The following is a 21,602-nucleotide window of genomic DNA, read 5'->3' as shown; positions in this document are numbered from 1 at the left end:
GTTATGAAAGATAAGGGATGACTGTCACTGTATTGAGCCTGCTGGGATTAAGGTTGAGGTATTTCTCTGCTGTCCCATGATTCTCATGACTTCTTGCTAATTTGAAAATCCCAGCAGGCTTGGTCACCATCAGGGCATAATAGTTTAGAGGAATGGTTCTAGAACTCTGGCCTGTATCAAAATAATCTAGGGAAAATTTGTAAAAATCTCAATTCATGGGTTCCACTCCTAAAGATTCTGTTCCAATAGATCCTGAATGTAGACCTGGACTTTTTGTTTTCTTTGTTGTTGTTCTTTGGAGAGGAATGGTGTTTTTAAATATCCCAGGTAATTCTGATACTTATAAACCTACAGGCTTCAGAGATTCAATAAGCTGGTTTGGGGTCTTTTAAAGGCTTAAAAAGATGAGAGAGAAGGAGAGAAAGAAGAGAGAAGAAATGTAGCCTAACATCACAAAACTGTTTACCATTTAATAATGTTAAAGACTAGAAGTATAGCAAAGACCAATATTAATTATACTTTAGTTATCTGGATAGCCAAGGGATTTTGTTAGTCTTGTCTATTATGCACCATTACTCTACTTGTCCTGGTCTACTCTCTCCTGGTTCTTCCTCTGCTCTTAATCTTCCTAGGATTAAGATTTACTGTCTTCTTGCTGTCTGGTCAGCTATTATAAATCCTTAAGGGGCTTAGAGAAAAATGCCAACTTTTTTGCTCCACTCAGCAGGGTAATGGTCTAGGTCAGAAACACACAAGCAAGTTCTTGCAGCGGAGAATGCTCTCTTCAACGCAACTGTGGATGATGTGAATCTCAGATCCCCTATAGGACCAAGACCCTCATTTCCCCAGTTGCCATAAATATTGGCTCCAGGAATTGCCCTTGACTGAAGGAAGCTGTTAACCCAAGATTACGCCTTCAGCCTGGATGCAGCTGCATCCTAGTTGAGAGATACAATGACTAGTTCACTTGCTTCAAGGTGGCAGAACAATTCTGAAAGGCCACCCCAGCTCCAAAGTTCCCTTCTGCTGAGGCCACCCTTGTATGTGCACTATGGTTCAATTTCTCCCTCTGTGTACACCTGCTGACTACACTCCCTGAGCACCTGCCAATAAACTTCCTGTACATAAAATTTCAGAGGCTATTTCCAGGGAATGTCACTGACCTAAGGTATTAAACTTGCCTCCTTCAGTCAAGTACTGACAACACAGCGTATTCAGCCTCTGCACCTTATTTCTTCGGTAATATTGGGTGGTCACTCAATCTCTCCAAGTGACTCCTTCTTCATCTTTAAAATTCTAACACAGACAACATCAACAATAATAATACTTAGTATTTCTAAGTTATGAGGCTTTTGTGGGAACGAAAAGAGAAAATATGAGGGGATCCTAGATGATGGTGGAATAGGTAGAAAAGTTACACTCACCTCCTTCCAGGACTAAACTGGAATTACAGCTAAAATATAGAACAATCAACCTGAATAACCACCAGAAGTCTTCTGACCAAGGATGTACAGATGAAGCCACACTGAGACGGGTAGGAAGGGTAGAGATGCAAAAAGGGCTGGCCCTGCTTCCACGTGCAATGGCTGAGAATCTGGAGGGATACCTCAGCTGCAAAGGTTCTACCTGAGAAGCACTGGGTCTCAACCCCACTCCAGGCACCCCAGCCCAGGACACCAGAGCCAGGTAGAGGAACCCACGCAACATCTGGCTGTGAAAATCAGCAGGGATTCTGTCCGCCAGGGAGAGACAGGCTTCTGCTAGAAACTCAGGCGCCCTCTTAAAGGTCCAGCACACAAAATCTCATTTACAGCTACTTACTTGGGGCTCTGGCAGAGGAGGGTGGCTCGGAGCAGAGCAGAGCAGTGTCATGTAAGGAGAGACTGGGTTGTGTGGCTCTGGGAAGAGACCTGAAGGGACCGCTGCCAGGGTCCCTGTGCTGAGTCCCTCTCCCACACCATAGATGCCATCTTTCCTGGGTGGAATACCCTCTTCCAAAGTTGAGAGGGGAAGGCAATAACCCCACCCTCTCAACCTTCTGTACCCCCTCTCCCCCCCATGGAGATCATGCCTGTGAAAAAGTCAGCTGCCTGGGCCCAGGGTATAGAGAACCAGACAGACTCAGGGGTTGTCAGTGACTGATTTGTGTGCCTCTGGGAAAGGGGGCCACTCTCCCCAACTCCCCAGGAGTCTGACCAGTTCTGCCTCCCTAACACCGGAGATCCACTAGGCTACCCATCCAACTCCAGGTGCCCCCATCCTGTGCTGAATTCAGGCTCTCCAGGAGGTCCTGGCAGGAACCAAAACAAACTGAGCTGTGTGGCTCTAGAACGAGGGCGATTTTTCCCTTGCATGCTTGACCAGCACCACTGTTCCTGTGCAGAGCCCTCCCTTCACATGCTGAATCCAGGTCTGTTTGGGCCTGAAGAACTCTGTTGGCCTCACCATGATGACTTCCTGAGACCCTGTGCCACCACACAGGTCTGCAGGCACTCAGCACTGGCTCTGAGTTTGAATCTGTATCTGTCTGGTGAATACCACTGGCTCCCACCTGGTGACTCATTGAGAACCTACTGAACACAATTCATGTACCGCCAGAGGCTCTTCCATGACTGAGCCTAACAGGCAATCAGCATGCAGAGGCAGGCAGGGGTGGATCTCAGGGTGCTTTGGGCCTTTTGCTGACCTGCCCCAGGCTCAGTGTGGGTGGAAGCCAGCGTTGGTGTGCAGCTTGGCCCTTCCCATGCACACCCAGGCCTAGTAGAGGCAGCCACAACTTGTGCTTTGCTTCGGGCTGCAAGGTTGGTACAATATCCACAAATCAATTAATGTGATACACCACATAAACAAAATAAAGGATAAAAATGATATGATCTTATCAATAGGTGCAGAAAAAGCATCTGAAGAAATCCAGCACCCATTTATGATAAAACCTCTCAGCAAAATAGGAATAGAAGGAACATAGCTTAACATGATAAAGGCCACATATGAGAAACCCACAGTTAACATCATACTCAATGGGAAAACTAAGCACTTTCCTTAAGATCAGGAATAATACAAGGATGTCCACTTTCACCACTCTTATTTGACACAGTGCTGGAAGTTCTAGCCACCACAATCAGACAAGAAGAAAAAATAAATGGCATCCGAATTGGAAATGAAGAAGTAAAAACTGTCATTATTTATAGATGACATGATACTGTATATAGAGAACCCCAAAGACTCCACACAAAACTGATAAATAAATTCATTACTAGAACTGATAAATTAGTTCAAAGTAGCAGGATACAAAATAAATATTGAGAAGTTAGTTTGCATTTTTATACACCAATAGTGAACTATCACAAATGGAAATGAAGAAAAATAATTCCATTTACAATTACATAAAAACAAACAAACCACAAACCTAGGAATAAATTTAACCAAACAGGTAAAAGACCTGTACTCGGAAAATTATAGGACACTGAATAAAGAAATTGAAGAAGATACAAATAAATGGAAGCATATCATGTGCTGATGAATAGGAAGAATTAACATTGCTAAAATGTCCATACTACCCAAGCAATCTATTGATTCCATGCAATTCCTATCAAAATACCAATGACATGTTTTACAGAAGTAGAATAAATAATCCAAAAATGTATATGAAACTGAAAAAGACCCTGAATAGCCACAGAAATGTAGAGAAAGAAGAACAAAGTTGGAAGAATCATGTCACCTGATATCAAACTGTGCCCTAAGGCCACCATGATCAAAACCGCATGGTACTTGCATAAAAACAGACATAAATCAATGGAACAGAATTAAACCCATGCCTGTATGGTCAATTAATATTTGACAAAGGAGGCAAGAACATACAATTGGGTAAAGACAGTCTAGTCAATAAATAGTGTTGGGAAAAGTAGACAGATACATGAAAAAAAAAATGAAAGTAGACCACCTTCTTATACCATATACAAGAACAAGCTCAAAATGGATTAAAGACTTAAATGTAAGACTCAAAACCATAAAACTCCTAAAAGAAAACATGGCAGTAAAATCTCTAACGTTTCTCATAGTAATATTTTTTCTGATATATATCTCCTTGGACAAGGGAAACAAGAGAAAAAAATAAACAAATGGGACTACATCAAACTAAAAAGGTTTTTTTTACTGCAAAAGAAACCATTAACAAAATGAAAAGACAACCCACTGAATGGGAGAACATATTTGGCAATGATACTTCTGATAAGGGATTAATATCCAAAATTTATAAAGAACTCATAACTACTCAACACCAAAAACACAACAAACAATCCAATTAAAAATGGGCAGAGGATCTGAATAGACACTTCTCCAAAAAGTATATACAAATGGCCAATAGACGTATGAAAAGATGCTCAACATCACTAATCATCAGAGAAATACAAATTAAAACCACAATGAGCTACCATCTCACACTGGTAAGAATGGCTATGATCAATCAATCAACAAATAACTGTTAGAGAGAATGTGAAGAAAAGGGAACCCTTGTGTACTGTTGGTGGGAATGCATATTGGTGCAGCCGCTATGGAAAACAGTAAGGAGGTTCCTCAAAATATTAAAAATGGAACTGCCTTCTAACCCAGTGATTCCACTGCTGGGTATGTTTCTGAAAAAACCTAAAACAATAATTTGAAAGAATATATGCACCTCTATGTTCATTGCAGTATTATTTACAATAGCCAGGCTATAGAAATAACTCAAGTGCCCATCAATAGCTAAGTGGATAATAAAGCTGTGGAACATGCCCTAACGTTTGGATCAGTGGATAGAGTGTCGGCCTGCGGACTGAAAGGTCCCAGGTGTGATTCCAGTCAAGGGCATGTACCTTGGTTGTGGGCACATCCCCAGTAAGGGGTGTGCAGGAGGCAGCTGATCGATGTTTCTCTCTCATTGATGATTCTAACTCTCTATTCTTCTCCCTTCCTCTCTGTAAAGAATCAATAAAATATATTTTAAAAATAAAAAATAATAAAATAAAGCTGTGGAACAGATAGACAGTGGAATATTACTCAGCCATAAAAAAGAATGAAATATGGATGAAGCTTGAGAGTATTATGTTAAGTGAAGTCAGCCACAGAAAGACAAATACTATATAATTTCACATATATGCGGAATCCAAAGAACAATAAAAAGAGAGAGAGAGAGAGAGAGAGAGAGAGAACAGATTGATGGTTCCCAGAGGGGAGGAGTTTGGAGGACTGAGTGAAAAAGGTAAAGGGATTGAGAGGTACAGATCAGTAGTTACAAAATAGTCAGGGGATGTAAAGTACAGCATAGGTAATGTAGTCAATAACACTATAATAATTATGCATCGTGCCAGGTGGGTGCTGGAAATATCAGGTGAAACACTTTGTGAAGTATATGATTTTCTAACCACTATGCTGTACACCTGACACTAACACAAAATAATATTGAATATAAACTGTAATTGAAAAAAAAATTTTAAATTTGCCCTAGCCAATTTGGCTCAGTGGATAGAGCATCAGCCTGTGGATTGAAGGACCCTAGGTTTGATTCCGTTCAAGGGCACATGCCCGGGTTGTGGGCTCAATCCCCAGTAGGGGCCATGCAGGAGGCAGCTGATCAATGATTCTTCTCATCATTGATGTTTCTATTTCTCTCTCCCTCTCCCTTTCTCTCTGAAATCAATAAAAATATTTTTTAAATTACAAAATTTAAAAAGAGAAAATAATCATGAGTTCTTTGTAAATAATGAAGAGCTATATCATATTGTCAGCTAACCTCACTACATGTTGGTTTATCATGCAGTAATCAGGGACGAGGGGAGGAGGAAGTGGGATATCTACTGATATTATTAAATTTGGCTTACACATTGTGTTCTAGTTTACCTCAAGCTAACAGCTTTGTGTCACTAACCAAGGTGCACACACACATAATAGAAAATTAGACATGAAATCGGGAGGTGAGATGTGCATTGCTACAATGCTGAAACTGAAACAGAAGACAAAACAATACTTGTTCACCATTTCCATCTGAAGATAGCAACAGAGCAATTTCCACTACTCTGTACAGTCGGAATTCACATTATTACCCAATAAGTTAGGCAATGAGTAATGGAATATCATTTTGAACAGAGAAACAAGTAAAACTGTTGGGTATACAAAATGGGGACTACTTTTCTAGGCAATTTAGTATTCTCTGGATTACCCTGATACTGTATCCACTGAAAAGAAAAGAAAAAAAGCACACAAATAAGTTGAAAACATTTGATTAGGTCAAGAAAGGTATTTGGAAATTACCAATTTTAAAACTCTGTTCCATATTAAAAGTACCAAAATATTAAGCCTTACAAAGAACTTGAATGAGATATGCAAATAAAGTCTGGCATCCACAGACTCAGAAGGAGTGACCGACCAACTAATGACTTACACTGACAGATGTTTTCATTATCAGTAAAAGTCACAAAATGGTTAGAACTACGAGGCCCTTAGAGACCTACCACCCCAAACTCTGCTCTCTGCTCTCAGGGAAACCACAGTCGAATCGAAGAGGCAGGACAAACCCACATGAAATATTAACCAAAACCTTTCCCTCTCTTGTTATCTGAGCAGTGAATGAATTACAGGCAGGGATATAGGAATTCAGACCATGTGGGCTGGATCATCCATCCCACAAGGCTTCATGTGAGTCTCCAGTAACGGGAAACTATAAATAAATATCTTGATTTCCTAATAAAGCTGAAGAAATGCTGAAAGAAACCTTTTCTTCATGTGCTATTTAAAACGTCAAACTTAAAATAAGGTTGCCGAATCAGTTCAGGTACAACATTAATTCAGTACTTATAATCCTGAAGTGGTCCAAAGTAGAGGTCTCTAAGGAAAAAATAATTAGACCCTGCTTGCTGAACAAAAATCAGAGTCAAGGGAGGCTGAATCATGAGACAATGAGAACAGTGAAGAGTTGGGGCCAGTTTCTTTGGGGGGTGGAGAGAAGAGGGTGGGGTTGTGTGTCAAAAATACCAAAGGAATCTTCCTGTAGCTGCAAACAGAAAGCAGGGCCTGAACCCAGAGAACCTGGGCCATTTTGCACAGTCAAAATCAAGAGGCCAGGGGACACAGCAGCCCTCTTAATAAGATTCTGGAAGTTAAAGGCAGGAAGGGGCAGGTAAGCACCTGCTTTAGGGTAAAACCAGAACAAAATAGGCCCAGAAGGCAAATCACAAACCAGGAGCGTAAGAATTGGAGTAGTTATGGACCTGCCTGCATTTGTTGATGATTCTTCCACCATCGGACCATGCTCTGTAGTTTATTACCCCCAGGCCAGCCTTTCTGCTTCCCCTCAGGAGGGATATTACAGGTCATAGCAACAAAACTTTGAGTGCATCTAAGAAACACAAAGCACTCAACTGCAGTGCTTGAAAAGGGAGATAACCAACGCAGCTTGAAGGACACAGTTGAAACTCTAGGGACCTTCAGTCACTGTGAGTCTTTACTAAAATGTTTAAAATTCCCAGGAGAAAATGTCTAATTATTCTAGGATCATTCCTACCAGGTATATCTTGGGATGGAAGTAGAGGCAGAGTTGCTATGCAGCACAATAGGGCCACTGGGGGCCCATTTTATGTATTGGGCTGTTCCTGGAAGAGGAAGAATTGTTGGGATCAGAACAATGACTCCAATTTTAGCTTACCACAGTGTCCGAGATTTCATTCATTCATCCATTCATCCATCCATCCATCTATTCATTCATTCATTCATTCATTCATTCATTCATTCATTCATTCATGAAAATGGCATATCATAGCAGTATGGTTCAGAATGGGAGCTCCGAGTGAGCCCAGTGCTCAGGATCGATTTCTGGCTTTATCTATTACAAAAACTGCACTTTCTTCACTTGTCATAAGCAGTCAGTTATAGTACCTCCTTCACAAGATTGCAGTGCGTAGTAAAAGACTGAATTCACATTATGAGCCTAGCGTAGTGCCTGTCACTAATAAGCACTCAATAAACTGTAGCTATTATTATTTTTCATTCATCCAAAAATGCTTAATGAATACTGATTATGCGTCAAGCACTATCCTCATTATCCTTCCATTCATTATCCTACTTTTGCATTCCTACCTTAGTCATTTACTAGGAATGTGGGGGTCATCTTAAACTCCTCCCTCTCCCTCACTAGTGCCCACTTCTAAAGAGGCCAGGTTCTGCCTATTAAACATACGTCACCTCCTTCTCTCTTTTCTATTCCTCACTATCACTGTCTGACTCAAACCTTCTTTAATTTCTCTTCTCAAACATGACAGTCATCGACTCTGTGTCTCCCAAAGGCTAGTGCCACCCTCATCCAATCTATTCTCTGTCTATATTCTAAATTGTCTTCTGAATACACGTATCTGACAAAATCATGCACTTGCTTGAGATAAACTCACAACTCCTACATGGCCACAGGTCTTGGTGATCTGACCCAGCCTGTGTCTCCAGCCCTCTCCCCAACCCTCACCCTGTGCCCATGCTAAACAGGCTGGAGTCCCTACCGGATGACACTGATCCTGCTGCTGAGTCACCTATCCCTCCCTCCTGACAGCCCCTCCTCTTACATTAAGGTTCATTATTCAATCAGTGAATACTTCCTAACACTTAACAGGAGTAAAATCTGTGCCAAGTTCAAGGAGTGTGATGATGAACACACTCAGTCCTTTCTTTCTCACAGAAGAGATGACTTTGAGGCTCTCGAGGGGGAAATGAAGTATAATTCAGGTAAAGCTGTCTCAAATTTAGCGCTGCTATCCTCATCTGTTGGATATGTTACAGAATTAGAGAAATTGAATAGATTTTGGCATCAAGTCCAAAGGTACTTCAGCAGATTTCAATCCCAACAGTAAACTGTGACAGTGGATTTACTCATTTTAACTCATACAGCTATAATGTATTTGAAAAGATTGATTTGAACTATAAAAACAATGATCAGGCCCAGCTGGCGTGGCTCAGTGGTTGAGCATTGACCTATGAACCAGGAGGTCACGCTTCAAGTCCCAGTCAGGGCATATGCCTGGGGCTGGAGGTTCAATCCCCACTATGTGATGCGCAGGAGGCAGCCGATCAGTGATTCTCCATCATCATTGATGTTTCTGTCTCTCTCTCCCTCTCCCTACCTCTCTGAAATCAATACAAATATTTTTTAAGATTTAAAAACACATACAATGGTTTCACCTCTGTTAAAATCTTTTAAATAAGTGCCATGTTATTCATTGAAGACACTTTGCAAGCAACTGAATACAAATTGTATTGCTTCATCTAAAAAAAAAAAAACACAACAAAAAATGATCAGAAAGTTGCTTCAATATCTATATATATATAAAAGCCTAAGGGACCGTTCAACCGGTAGCTATGATGAGCACTGACCACCAGGGGGAAGATGCTGAACACACAGGCCTGGAAACATGGAACAGACTGCTGAATCTCAGAGAGAAGGAAGAGGATAGGAAGAGATTAACCGAAGATCTTATATGCATACTAGAGGCCCAGTGCATGGATTTGTGCATCGGTGGGGTCCCTCGGCCTGGCCTGTGGGGATCAGGCCAAAACAGGCAGTCTGACATCCCCTGAGGGGTCCTGGGTTGCGAGAGGGAGCAGGCCAGACAGAGGGACCCCACCAGTGCACAAATTGGTGCACCAGACTTCTAGTAGTATTATAAAGTTGCAAGGCATTAAAAGTTAAGTAACTGAAAGTTTCTGCAATTATCTAGGGGTAATAACAGGCTGGGTTTATTTCTACATGGTTAGGAAATAATACAAAATGTAGTCAATTCAAACAACTTTAAAATCATGCCTTTCTAATTAACATACGTTTACAGCATTTATTGAGTAAAATGCTTACTGAATAAGCACAACAGGCTGCTTACAAAAACAAGTAGATTATTAAGCTGGAAATTGTCCTCATTTTTCCAGCAATGGCGACCAAATTCATTCAAATTCCCAGACCTGCAGAAACACGGGGTCATATTGGAACAGAAACCCTGCTTGGCCCATAGATATGTCATAGAGCTCATCTCCTTCTACTTGACTTCCCAGTGGATTTCCGACCTCCCACACGAGGCTTTTGCAGTGGTTCTCAGCCTTCTGGCCCTTTAAATACAGTTCCTCATGTTGTGACCCAACCATAAAATTATTTTTGTTGCTACTTCATAACTGTAATGTTGCTACTGTTATGAATCATAATGTAAATATCTGATATGCAGGATGGTCTTAGGCGACCCCTGTGAAAGGGTCGTTCGACTGCCAACGGGGTCGCGACCCACAGGTTGAGAACCGCTGCGTTAGGGCCTTTGTGGGTAGGAGCCTGTCTTACTGAACAGAGCTCAGTGAAGAGTCTGGCACACACAGGGCACCCAATACCTGTAGGCTGGGCTGCCTGCGCTCAGTTCAGCTCCTATAGAGATGCTGTGCCTCCTCTCCTGTCTTTTGAGGTAATGGACAGCCCTTCCTAAGCGCTACTACCCCGCTGCAATAAGGCCCATCAGTTTAAATTTCTCAGCCCCAGCTGGTACCTACCTTCTTCAGAAAGTTTCATGTGGTTTAGCACTAATTTACTAAAGACAAACCATCTGAAATATTTTGATTCTGAGAGTGACACACAATCACTACGTAAAGTGACACCTCTCTGCCATATCATACCAGTGAACGCAATGGCAACTCAGTTACTGAATTACGAAATTCATGTTCCCTTGGGCCTCTGTGGCAAAGCATGTGATTTAAATGGTTATCTCCCATCAGCCCAGTGACCCTCGCTGGTATGTTGTACCATCAGGCAGGCGCTTGAGGAGATGGAAAACTTGAACTGTTACTTCTTATACCACCTGCCCCAGTTCAGCCATCCTACCTTTTAGTCTTACTTTATATACAGCCAGAGCAAACCTCACTTTTCAGACGTTCGTTCGCGTAGTCTCACAATGAACACGGGAGCCTGGTGACTCATTTTTGGATGCCCGTGTGGAAATAGCACCTCCTCCCTTTGCTGAGAAACGGCTTCAACAAGCGTGAGAGAACCACAGGAAATGTACTGCGCTCAGCGGGGGTGAGTGGCCTGGAGAATCTCTCGGACAGTGTGTCACTACTTCTTGTCTCCAGCCTTCTAAAAGAAATGTCTCCTGTGGGCCTAGAAGGAGCTGTGGCAAAGCTAGATCTATTTCCCCGCATTTCCTGGCTCCTGACTTAGATACGTGAAGTCAAGAAATGACCATTCTAGTATTTTTGAGAAAGTGTAATCTCATAGGAAGTGAAGAGGTGATCAAACCGAAGTCCCCCCCCTCCCCCTATTAAACAAACAAACAAAAACAAACCAAAAAACTCCAGCCTATGGACTTAAAGCAAAAGTACTCTTGGGCGAATACTTAAGGGAAGCCTGCTAACAGGTACCTCTGAAATAGTTTCTAGGATTAGGAATTACTCTGTTCTATCGGGGAAACCCAGTGCCGCGCTCCCCGAGGGGCCGGGAGGTGGCGTGAGCACTGGGGTCTGACCCCAAATGACTCCGGGAGCATCCCTCGCGTCCCGGAGCCAGCCAGGACCCCCACCCCACCCCCCTGCCCCGGGAGGTTAAGGAGAGAAGAAGAAAAAAACGAACCAGGAACAGGCGGAGCGTGGGAACCGAGACGCCCTGTCCTGCGCGGACGCCCGTGCCGCGCCGGGCGCAGTGGGAGTCAGGAAACCGGCTGCGCGACTCCCCGCGCCGCCCGCGGCTCCTCCGCCGCCGCCTCTGGGCGCCGCCGGCCCAGCCCCTCGGCTCGGAAGCACCCACCACCGGGGCCCAGGCCCCGCCCAGGAGGACAGCGCCGGTCCCCGCGCGTCCCCGCCCCGCCCCGAGTCGGTAGCTCCATCCGAAGGGAGCTGGGCGGGCCCCCTCCTTCCGCCTCCCCACCCCTGCCCGCCCGCCCGACGCTCCGGGTACCCCCTCCCCACCGCCCTTTTCCACGCCGCCCCGCGGAAAGGTGCCTGGAGGCGCCGGACTTTCCGTGGGAATCCCCGCTGCGCTGGTGACGTTGGCCTGCGGGTGGGCTTCCCGCGCGGATCCCTGCCCTGGGTCTCCGTGTGGGTGTGAGTGCCCTGCACCTGCCTCAACTCTTTTTCCCTCCATTGATTTTTCCCCCTCCATTGATGGAGGGAGGGAGGGAGGGAGGGAGGCAGGGAGGGAGGGAGAGAGAGAGGGGGGGTGGGGAGAGAGAGAGAGAGAGAGAGAGAGAAGAAGAAGAAGAAGAAGAAGAAGAAGAAGAAGAAGAAGAAGAAGAAGAAGAAGAAGAAGAAGAAGAAGAAGAAGAAGAAGGAGAAGAAGAAACATCGATTGAAAGAGAAAAATCCATCATTGCCCACCCTACCTCTACCCGCTTGTCCCCCCGCCCCCCCGCGCCCCCCCCCCGCCCCCCCTGCCCCCTCCCCGCTGCTTCTGACCAGGGCCAGAATTCTGCAACCCAGGTATATGCCCTTGACGGGGAACCGAACCCGTGAGCCTCCAGTTGTCCGGGCTGACACTCCAACCACTGAGCACACAGGCAAGGACCTGGCAGACGCTTCAGCAGACAGGGAGGCTGCTGGTAGCAGCCAGAAGGCTGAGCACCATCTTCCCAGAACCCACCTGGCCCCACCCCCTCTCAAGTGGGCCTCACCCCAGTTGAGCGACCACTCAAGCACTGAGGCTACAACCGTGGAATGTGGTAAAAAATACCGCAAGATTCTGCCCCCAAGGACCTGGCATTCCAGTGGGGAAAGAGAAACAGATAAAGTGTATATTATGTGAGGTATTATATGTGAGGTATGTTATGTGGTCAGTATCTTGAAAAATAAGGCTGATGCTTAAAAGTATAAGTGCTCAAAGAAAAAGCCCTACAAGGAAATGCAGGAGCTCCCAATGGCCAAAGCTGAAACAATTGGAGCTACAAAATAAATAAAGTAGTAATGGATTACATCCCACAGTAAATAAAGAAATCTATAAGTCGATAATGACATAAATAGGTGATTGAATAAATAAATAAGTGATGAAGCGAGAAATCTCCCCTGAAGAATTCCTAGTAATTTATGCAGATACTCTACCCTCAAGGAGAAGTAGAAGATCCCTCTCCTTAAATATATAGTTTGCTCACGGTGCCTTTCTTCCCAAAAGTATGAAAGGGGGGGAAAACAGTAACTTTACAAAGGAAACCGCTGAAAAACTCTACCTCAGTCGGGTGATCAAGGTCAACATGAACAGTCAGGAATTATCATATTGATAGTGTGTACTCTTGATATGATGTGATGAAAATGGCACTTTTCCTCTGTGGTCTTCCTCCCCCAAAACCATAAACCTAGTCTTATCATGAAAAAACCTCAGACAGCCCTGGCTGGTTTGGCTCAGTGGATAGAGCATCAGCCTGCAGACTGAAGGATTTCAGATTCAATTCCAGTCAAGGGCACATGCCCGAGTTGCGGATTTGATCCCCAGTGAAGGGTGTGCAGAAGGTAGCTGATCAATGATTGTCTCTCATCATGATGTTTCTATCTCTCCCTCTTCCTTCCTCTCTGAAATCAATAAAAATATTTTTTTTAAAAGAAAGAAAACCTTCAGACAAATTCTAATAGTGAGACATTCTACAAACATCAGACCAATATTCCTCAAAGCTGTCAGCATCATGAAAAACAAGGGAAGTCTGACCTAGAGAAGCCTAAGGAGACATGACAATTACATGTAATGTGGTATCTAGGGCGGGGTCTTGGGGCAGAAAAAGGACATTAGGTAAAAACTAAGGAAAGTTGAATAAAATAGGGACTTTTGTTAATACCTAAGTATCAAGACTGGTTTCTTAGCTGTGATGATATGTCATACTAATGTAAGATGGTAATAATAGGGGGAAATGGGAATGTGGTTTATGGAAACTCCCTGTAGTATCTTTGTAATATTTATATAAATTTCAAAATAAAGTTTATTTTAAAAATAAAGCAAAATACTTGATGGAGGAAATAATGTGGCTATTCAGGTTAGGACCATTTAAGCTGGAGAATATGTGAAGGTAAAGGCCCTGAGTCAGGAGCAAGCCTGGCTTCTTGAGGTAATATCAGTGTGGGTGGGACAATGAGTCAGAGAAGAGTGAGTGACAGGAGTAGGCACCAAATCATGTAGGGCCTTGTGGTCATGATAGTTTTTAATTTTACTTGGCTTGAGAAGGAAAGATATTGAAGAGTTTTTAGCTGAGGAGTCATATGATGTGTCTTTTTTTTTTTTTTCGGTCAACTGTTGTGTTGAGGACAGATTAGAGAAGAGGGATGGAGCAAGCCAGCCAGTTAGAAAACTGTGATGGTTAATGTCATGTGTCAACTTGACTGGGCCTTGGGGTTCCCAGGTCGTTTATTCAACATTATTCTGGGTGTGTCTGTAAAGGTGTTTCTGGATGAGATTACATTTGAATGGGTAGAGAGTAAAACATTGCCCTCCCCAATGTGGGTGGGCCTGTCTAGCTATTGAAAGCCTGAATAGAACAAAAGGCAAGGTAGGGGAGAATTCTTTCCCTCTTGACAACTGTCTTTAAACTGGGACATCAGTTTTCTCCTGCCTTCAACTTGCCTTCAAACTGGAACTTAGACCATTTGCTCGCTGCTTCTCAGGCCTCCAGACTCAGACTGGAATTAGATCACCAACTTTCCTGGGTCTCCAGCTTGCCAACTGCAGATCTTGGGACTTCTCAGCCTTGACAGTTGAGTGAGCCAATCTCTTATAATCTCTCTCTTTCTCTCTCCCCTCATATTTATCTACTGACTGATCAATAGAAATATCTCCTATTGGCTCTGTTTCTCAGGAGATGCCTGACTGATACAAAGACATAGTAGTGGAGCTGGTGGGAAGTAGGCAGGTTCTGTGTTCACAAGGAGGAGCTGATAGGACTGGCTGATTCATTGGATGTAGGGTGTAGAGAGAAAGAGGAGTCAAGGATAGGTCAAGGTTTTCACTCAGAGCAACTACAAGAAAAGAGGTTCCTTATGCTGAGATGGGGAAACAAATTGGGGAGGATGGAGGGAAAGTAGGGGAGGGAGAGAAAGTAGGGGAGGGAAGGGGAGGATTGCTTGAGATTAAGAGTTCCCTTTTGGACCCTTTAAGTTTGGAGTTGTCAAGCTGTGGGATAGATGAGCCTGGGATGAAGATATCAATTTGACAGTCTTTAGCACATAGAACGTTTGCCGATAGAATTTAGATATCTGAAGTCTGAGTTCTGGGGTTACTTCAAAGTTCAGAGATGAGGAAGATGAAACATCAAGAAAGGAAAATGAGAAGGAATAATCAGTGAGATGCATGAACTAACAAAGAATGGTGTTCCAGAAGCCAAATGAAACATGTTTCAATAATGATCAACTATCAAGTGCTGCTACAGTGGGTAAAATTAGGACTAAAAATTGAGCGATGGTCTTGGGCATATGGAGGTTAATGGAGAACTTGATAAGGAGAGTTTTGGTGGCATGTGGTGGACACAGCCTCTTAGGAGTGGGCCCAAATAGAACAAAAAGAGAGTAAATAGGTTCAGAGAAATGTGACTATAGCTAGAAGGAAATGTGTAGTCAGGGGAGATATTTTTTAAATTAGAAAATATACATATTTTTATGCTATGAAATGAACAGAAAGGGAAGGAAGAAGTGATGATGCAGGAGAGAAAAGGGATCCTGGCTGGAGTAATGTTCTTGAGTAGATAAGCAGTAATGGGATCCAATGCACAAATGGAAAGTTGGCGTTAAGTAGAACATAGATTTCTTCCCTCGTAACAACTGGAGGGGAGGCAGAATGTATGAACACGGAGGCTGGTGAATGTGGAGCCATGAACCTGATATATCAATGAAGAAGCAAGGCCATCAGAGCTGCCTCAAACAGATTGTCAAACTGCAGCGGGAAGGCCGGGGAGGGTTGGGGGGCAGGAGGTAGGGGGGTAAGAGATCAACTAAAGGACTTGTATGCATGCATATAAGCATAACCAATGGACATAAGACACTGGGTGATAGGGGAGGCTAGGGGACTGTCTAGGGCGGGGGGATAAAATGGATACATATGTAATACCCTTTGTAATACTTTAAGCAATAAAAAAAAATGAAAAAAAATAAAATAAAATTACATTTTCAAAAAAAAAAAAAAGAAGCAAGGCCATCAGCTGTGAGGAGTAGAGAGGACGTTTGAGAAGAGAGGGGAAAGTATGAAATAGCATCTAGGGATAGTGAGAGATTAAATGGACTGAAAATATATTCAAATTGTTGGTTAGTACTAAGGGTTTATTTGAAGTCAAGGATCATGCATATAAAGGGAGGCCAGTCAGTACAGTTGTGGTTCTCACCAGTCGCCTTTGCCTGTGTGGATGCAAATAAAACTAGGCAGAGGTCCAGAGATAACCAGACTTTGGAGTTGCCAGGTGAATATGCTGGAAGGGAGAGGGACAAGAGCACTGAGCGTCCATGCAAGGGAATAGTTATTTTTAAAAAGGAGCATAGCATCTAAATCAAGTAAGGAGAGAAAAGAGGACATGAATGGTGTTGAGCCCAAGTACAAGGTGTTAGGTAAATGGGTTGGAGGTTCCAGGACACCAAGAAATTGTTGCATTTAAGGGGTAGAGAGATTCCGTTGAAAAAATACAAGTTGGTTATCAGAGAACGGGATTTTGAGATTTGGATTATAAAAGGATGCAGATACTGATGATGACAAGGTCTAGACCAGGGGTGGGCAAACTTTTTGACTCGAGGGCCACAATGGGTTCTTAAACTGGACCAGAGGGCCAGAACAAAAGCATGGATGGAGTGTTTGTGTGAACTAATATAAATTCAAAGTAAACATCATTACATAAAAGGGTACAGTCTTTTTTTTCAATAGTTTTATTCATTTCAAACGGGCCGGATCCGGCCCTTGGGCCGTAGTTTGCCCACGGCTGGTCTAGACTGACCTCGGTTCTCTCTCTTTTTTGAAAATATTTTTGGGTTGTTTTTTTTTAAAGTTGATTTTAGAGAAAGGAAGGGAGAGGGATAGAGAGAAACATCGAGCAAGCGAGCCTGAAACCGCACCATATGCCCTGACCAGGAATCAAACCAATGACTTCTTGGTTCATGGGTTCACTGAGCCACACCAGCTGGGCCTGACCTTGGTTCTCTGCAATTGATCGGCCCACCTTCGGCTCGAATCCCAAGTAGGTCTTCTGTGTTTTATACATTTTCTGGAGAAGTTGGCTCTCACTTCCAGTCTGGATATTTTGAGCCATGAAGACTAAAGAGGACTTTAAGGTAAAACTCGGGTAAAGTAGGGCAAGCATTTGGAGATGAGCGTAGCTGCCACATAAAGGCCTGTCCCCTTGTAGACATCATCTTATATACCACTGCCATCCCTAAGCTGAAGGGCTCATAAATCTATTGAATCTTAGGGTTGGAAGGTCATCTAGCCCAGCTGCCCCACCCACGTGCAATTCATCCATAGTTCTCAGTTAAATAGTCATTGTATATCCCCCACGCAAGGTAGTAATCACCAACCACTATTTCTCTTTTCCATGCTAGTTAGCAAACTCCTTAAGGATATGTGTTTAACTTATCATTGTTTATTGTAACATAAAATTTACCACTGTAACCACTTTATAGCATAAAGTTCATTTTTGTTAAGTACATTCATATTGCAACCATCACCACCCATTTCCAGAACTTTTTCATCCTCCCCAAATGACAACTCTGTACCCATTAAACACTAATTCCCACTTCCCCTTCTCCCAGCTCCTGGCAACCACTGTTCTACTTTCTCTCTCTATGAATCTGACTACTCTAGATACCTTATGTAAGTGGAATCATACAATATTTGTCTTTTTGTAGCTGACTTATTTCACTCAGCATAATGGCTTCAAGGTTTACCCACGTTATACACAGCATGTGTCAGAATCTCCTTCCCTTTTAAGGCCAAATAATATTGCTCTTTCATATCTGCTTCTATTTTTCTGGGGTATATACCCAGCAGTGGAATTGCTGGGTTATACTGCAATTCTTTGTGTAATTCTCTGTGATATCATCAAACTGTTTTCTGCAGAGGCTGCACCATTTTATATTCATACCAGCAACACACAAGGGTTCCGATTTCTCCACATCCTTGCCAACACTTGTTATTTCCATATAATCTATCTTTAATTTACTCTCTATTTGACACCTTTCTGGGCACGTGCTGTTCTTGTATGAGTAAATGAATAGCTGGTTTTTAACCCCATTAAAAGGGAATTGAGGTTAAATCAGTCAACTTGTACTCAACAAGCCCCCCCTCCCTGCCCCCCGTTCTACATCTGCACTGTCCATTAATGTAGCCACATACGGTTATATTTAAATTCAGATTAATTAAACAAAATTTTAAATGCAGTTCTTCAGTCTCACTGGTGACATTTCAAATGCATAATAGGCACCATAACTAATGGTTACTCCTGGGTCACTGTCTTCTTTCCATCTGCTTGTTTTTCTTCTTGTATCAGCTGCAAAGTTTTCACATCTTGTTCTGCTTTTTTGTCACTGCCCCTGGTTTAACCTCTAGCCCTTTTATAACCACACTGGTAACTCGGGGAGGAGTCTGGCCAGATGCCTGGTGAGTACGCACTGATAGTTTCCTTACTGGTGGGCTGTGGAAACAGGATAGAGGCTGGCATCCGATAGTAGGGACTGTCTGAATAACCACCTTTGCAGTGATTGCTGTTGTTGGACTAGTGTTGGTTATTAATGGTGCACCTGCATTAACTGACTGAACTGCCTGAGTTGAAATTTTCTGACCCAATGTTGTCTTTATGACAGGAGTTAAAATAAAGTCCGTTGGAAAGACATCATGAAGTTTTGTCAGATGGCTAAGATTTGCAGAGGAGAAATGGAGGGAATCTGGCCTCTAGGTGCAGAGGTTCTTAAATTGGCGAAAGACGAGAAAAGAATTCTGAGAAGAAGAAGGGTAGGTACTGGTATGTACGTCACCACTAAGTCACCAGGTCACCTGCAGGTTCCTACTCACGATCCCTTTACTAAACTCAAATCCAGGTCCAAGTTATGGGCTATGTGAGAACCTCTAAGGGCGGGAGGCCTTCAAAGCAGGCCCACTGCCACTCATCTAAACACCGATATTCTTCCTCTAGCATTTCATTTTCATTCTGGATTTCCCTGAAAATTCAATACATCTATGAATCCATTAAAATAGCAAAGTAAGCTTAGAAGAATTACTTAAAAGGCAATGCAATAGATTCCTCTCATAGAAAAGCAAATTTCTTGTTGTTCTGTAAGCTTATTTTTCTGTGCTTGGTATACAAGGAGGGGTAGAAATCAAGTGGTGGAAATTGCATTATTTTGATTTTAATTAAATGTTTTCCCTGCCTATCATTTGTTAAATGACACTGTTGTATACTTTTTTAAAAAAAAATATGTCTTGCCGTAACCGGTTTGGCTCAGTGAATAGAGCGTCGGCCTGCGGACTGAAAGGTCCCAGGTTCGATTCCGGTCAAGGGCATGTACCTTGGTTGCGGGCACATCCCCAGTAGGAGGTGTGCAGGAGGCAGCTGATTGATGTTTCTCTCTCATCAATGTTTCTAACTCTCTATCTCTCTCCCTTCCTCTCTGTAAAAAATTAATAAAATATATTTTAAAAAATATATGTCTTTATTGATTTTTAGAGAGAGGAAAAGAGAAACATCTCTATACATACTCTGACTGGGGATCAAACCCGCAACCTGGGTATGTGCCCTGACCAGGAGTCAGACCAGTGACTTTTTGGTTTGGGACGATGCTCAAACAACTGAGCCACATTAGCTAGGGCTGTTGTATTCTCATTTTAACCCAAATTGCAAGTTAGTGAAAACTTTCCTCTGAAATACTGGCATATTTATAAAAGGCCTGAAATTTACATGTATGGCTGCCTGCTGTATGCATACAAATAGAATATTTTCTGTGAAAGAGAATGCGCTTAAAAATTCTGGTCTAGAGATAGAACTGATTGGCTCAATAACTCATAAAGGAAACCAATTTTTCTGCAATTATGATTTTGCATAATAAGTTGCAAAAGTATTTTAAAGTGAGACTGTTACTCAATAGTCATTTCTGGTAAAACACCCCTTTTGCGCCATGGCCCTGTCCTGCGGAACTAATAAAAGTGAAACAAAAGTATAACAAAACAACAAATAAGCCATGCTTTTTACAGATAACTGTTCAGTCATGATCCTTTAAATGTTGCTTTAGAATTTGAATCATTCAATTAATTTTCAACACATGTAATTCACAAATAGGCTAAACATTTTTACATTCATATTTTGTTCATTGACATGAATTTGTGCTATCTGTTTAGAAACGGTGTATTTCTACACAAAAAGCCTTACTTTGGGGGTGAGCCGTGGTTTTCTTCTCTTTTTCCTCCTCTTCATCCATGTCATCCTCTTGCTGCAGCTCCATATCTTTATCTGTCTTCCTTTTCCTTTAACACACTCTTCAGATGGACTGCTTTCTTCCTTCAGTATGGTTTATAATTTCTGTGAGTGCATGGACCGTAGCCAGCATCCCTTCGTGACCCTAAAGAAAATTTAAAAGTACAATATTGGCACCACAAAAAACAAACATGTTTCAAAAAATGAATATTTTTTTAAGATGAATTTACCAAAAGTAATAGTGAGAACAGATTGAAATCTGAGCAGCGAATTCACAATTAACTCAAAGAATTCAAGGGGTGAAGTCTTTCCTGGAGAATCCCTGCCCTGGGTGATGATCTTGGGGAGACCTTGGAGGAGCGGACAGGTGTTCCTCTCAGTCCACAGCTCCTTACCTTGCTGTGCAACCCGAGTGTGAGGAGGAATCTTTGGTAGGAGCTGATATGACCTTGCATCACTAGCTCAGGGTGTTGAAAGCAGGCCACTCCAGCTAATTTCTTTAAACCCCATTTTCTACAGGTTGCTGATGGACAAAAGTGATTTATGAAACAGGAACTTTTGCCACAACTCTACATCCCTTAGTCGCAAAAAAACAGTTACAAAACAAATGCCCCCGTGCAAATTGGAATTGATTACAACGCAAATGTAAGTGGGGGACATATACTATTCACACCTTACTTCTTTCATGGTCCTGGTACCTCATCTCTCCAACTTAAATAATGAGTAGACCCCTCTTCAAGGAAAAGGAACATATGACACCCAGTGTTGACAAATTATTTCGACTCTAACGTTACCTGAATATAAATAATATAAATACAATATTACTTACATAAATATGGTATAAATACCTATGGCTACAGCCTATAAAATCCAAGCCAATCTACACATTAAAAGTATAAAATTAATAATATTAAAATAAACATTGATTTAATGTTGTTTTGATGAAGTGAAACAAAAAATGTGTGTTCTAAAAGTAGAAAAGTGTGCCTTGCTGGGGTTGCTTAGTGGTTGACCATTAGGCCCAGTGATTCCACTTCTAGGACTATATCCCAAGAAAACAGAAACACCAATCAGAAAGGGTATATGCACCCCTATGTTCATTGCAGCACAATTTACAGTAGCTAAGATTTGGAAACAGCTTAAATGCCCATCAGCAGATGAGTGGATTAGAAAACTGTAGTACATCTACACAATGGAATACTATGCTGCTGTAAAATA

The 21,602-nt window shown here is 42.5% G+C and overlaps 1 protein-coding gene across 7 annotated transcripts in view; it reads right to left on the bottom strand.

The window, feature by feature from the left end:
- STX11 (syntaxin 11) overlaps window positions 1-20,511 on the bottom strand; it is a 41,591-nt gene extending 21,080 nt beyond the window's left edge. The window contains exons 1-2 of one of the 7 annotated variants that reach the window (XR_009453421.1): window positions 11,609-11,824; window positions 1,164-1,296 (exon numbers count right to left, since the gene is read on the bottom strand). Coding sequence is in view for 1 of the 7 variants with exons in the window: in XM_059700577.1 (XP_059556560.1) it covers window positions 20,340-20,412 (73 nt within the window). In the remaining 6 variants the exon portion in view is untranslated. Of the gene's footprint in view, window positions 1-1,163; window positions 1,297-11,608; window positions 11,825-20,339 lie in introns of those variants that run through there. The other 6 variants (XR_009453423.1, XM_059700580.1, XR_009453422.1 and 3 more) reach the window with 6 other exon arrangements.
- Window positions 20,512-21,602: the final 1,091 nt, after the last annotated feature.

This window comes from Myotis daubentonii, chromosome 6 (genome assembly GCF_963259705.1).
Source record: "Myotis daubentonii chromosome 6, mMyoDau2.1, whole genome shotgun sequence".
NCBI lineage: Eukaryota > Metazoa > Chordata > Mammalia > Chiroptera > Vespertilionidae > Myotis > Myotis daubentonii.
The sequence above is the reverse complement of the archived record's forward strand: the minus strand, read 5'-3'. Positions and strand labels throughout refer to the sequence as shown.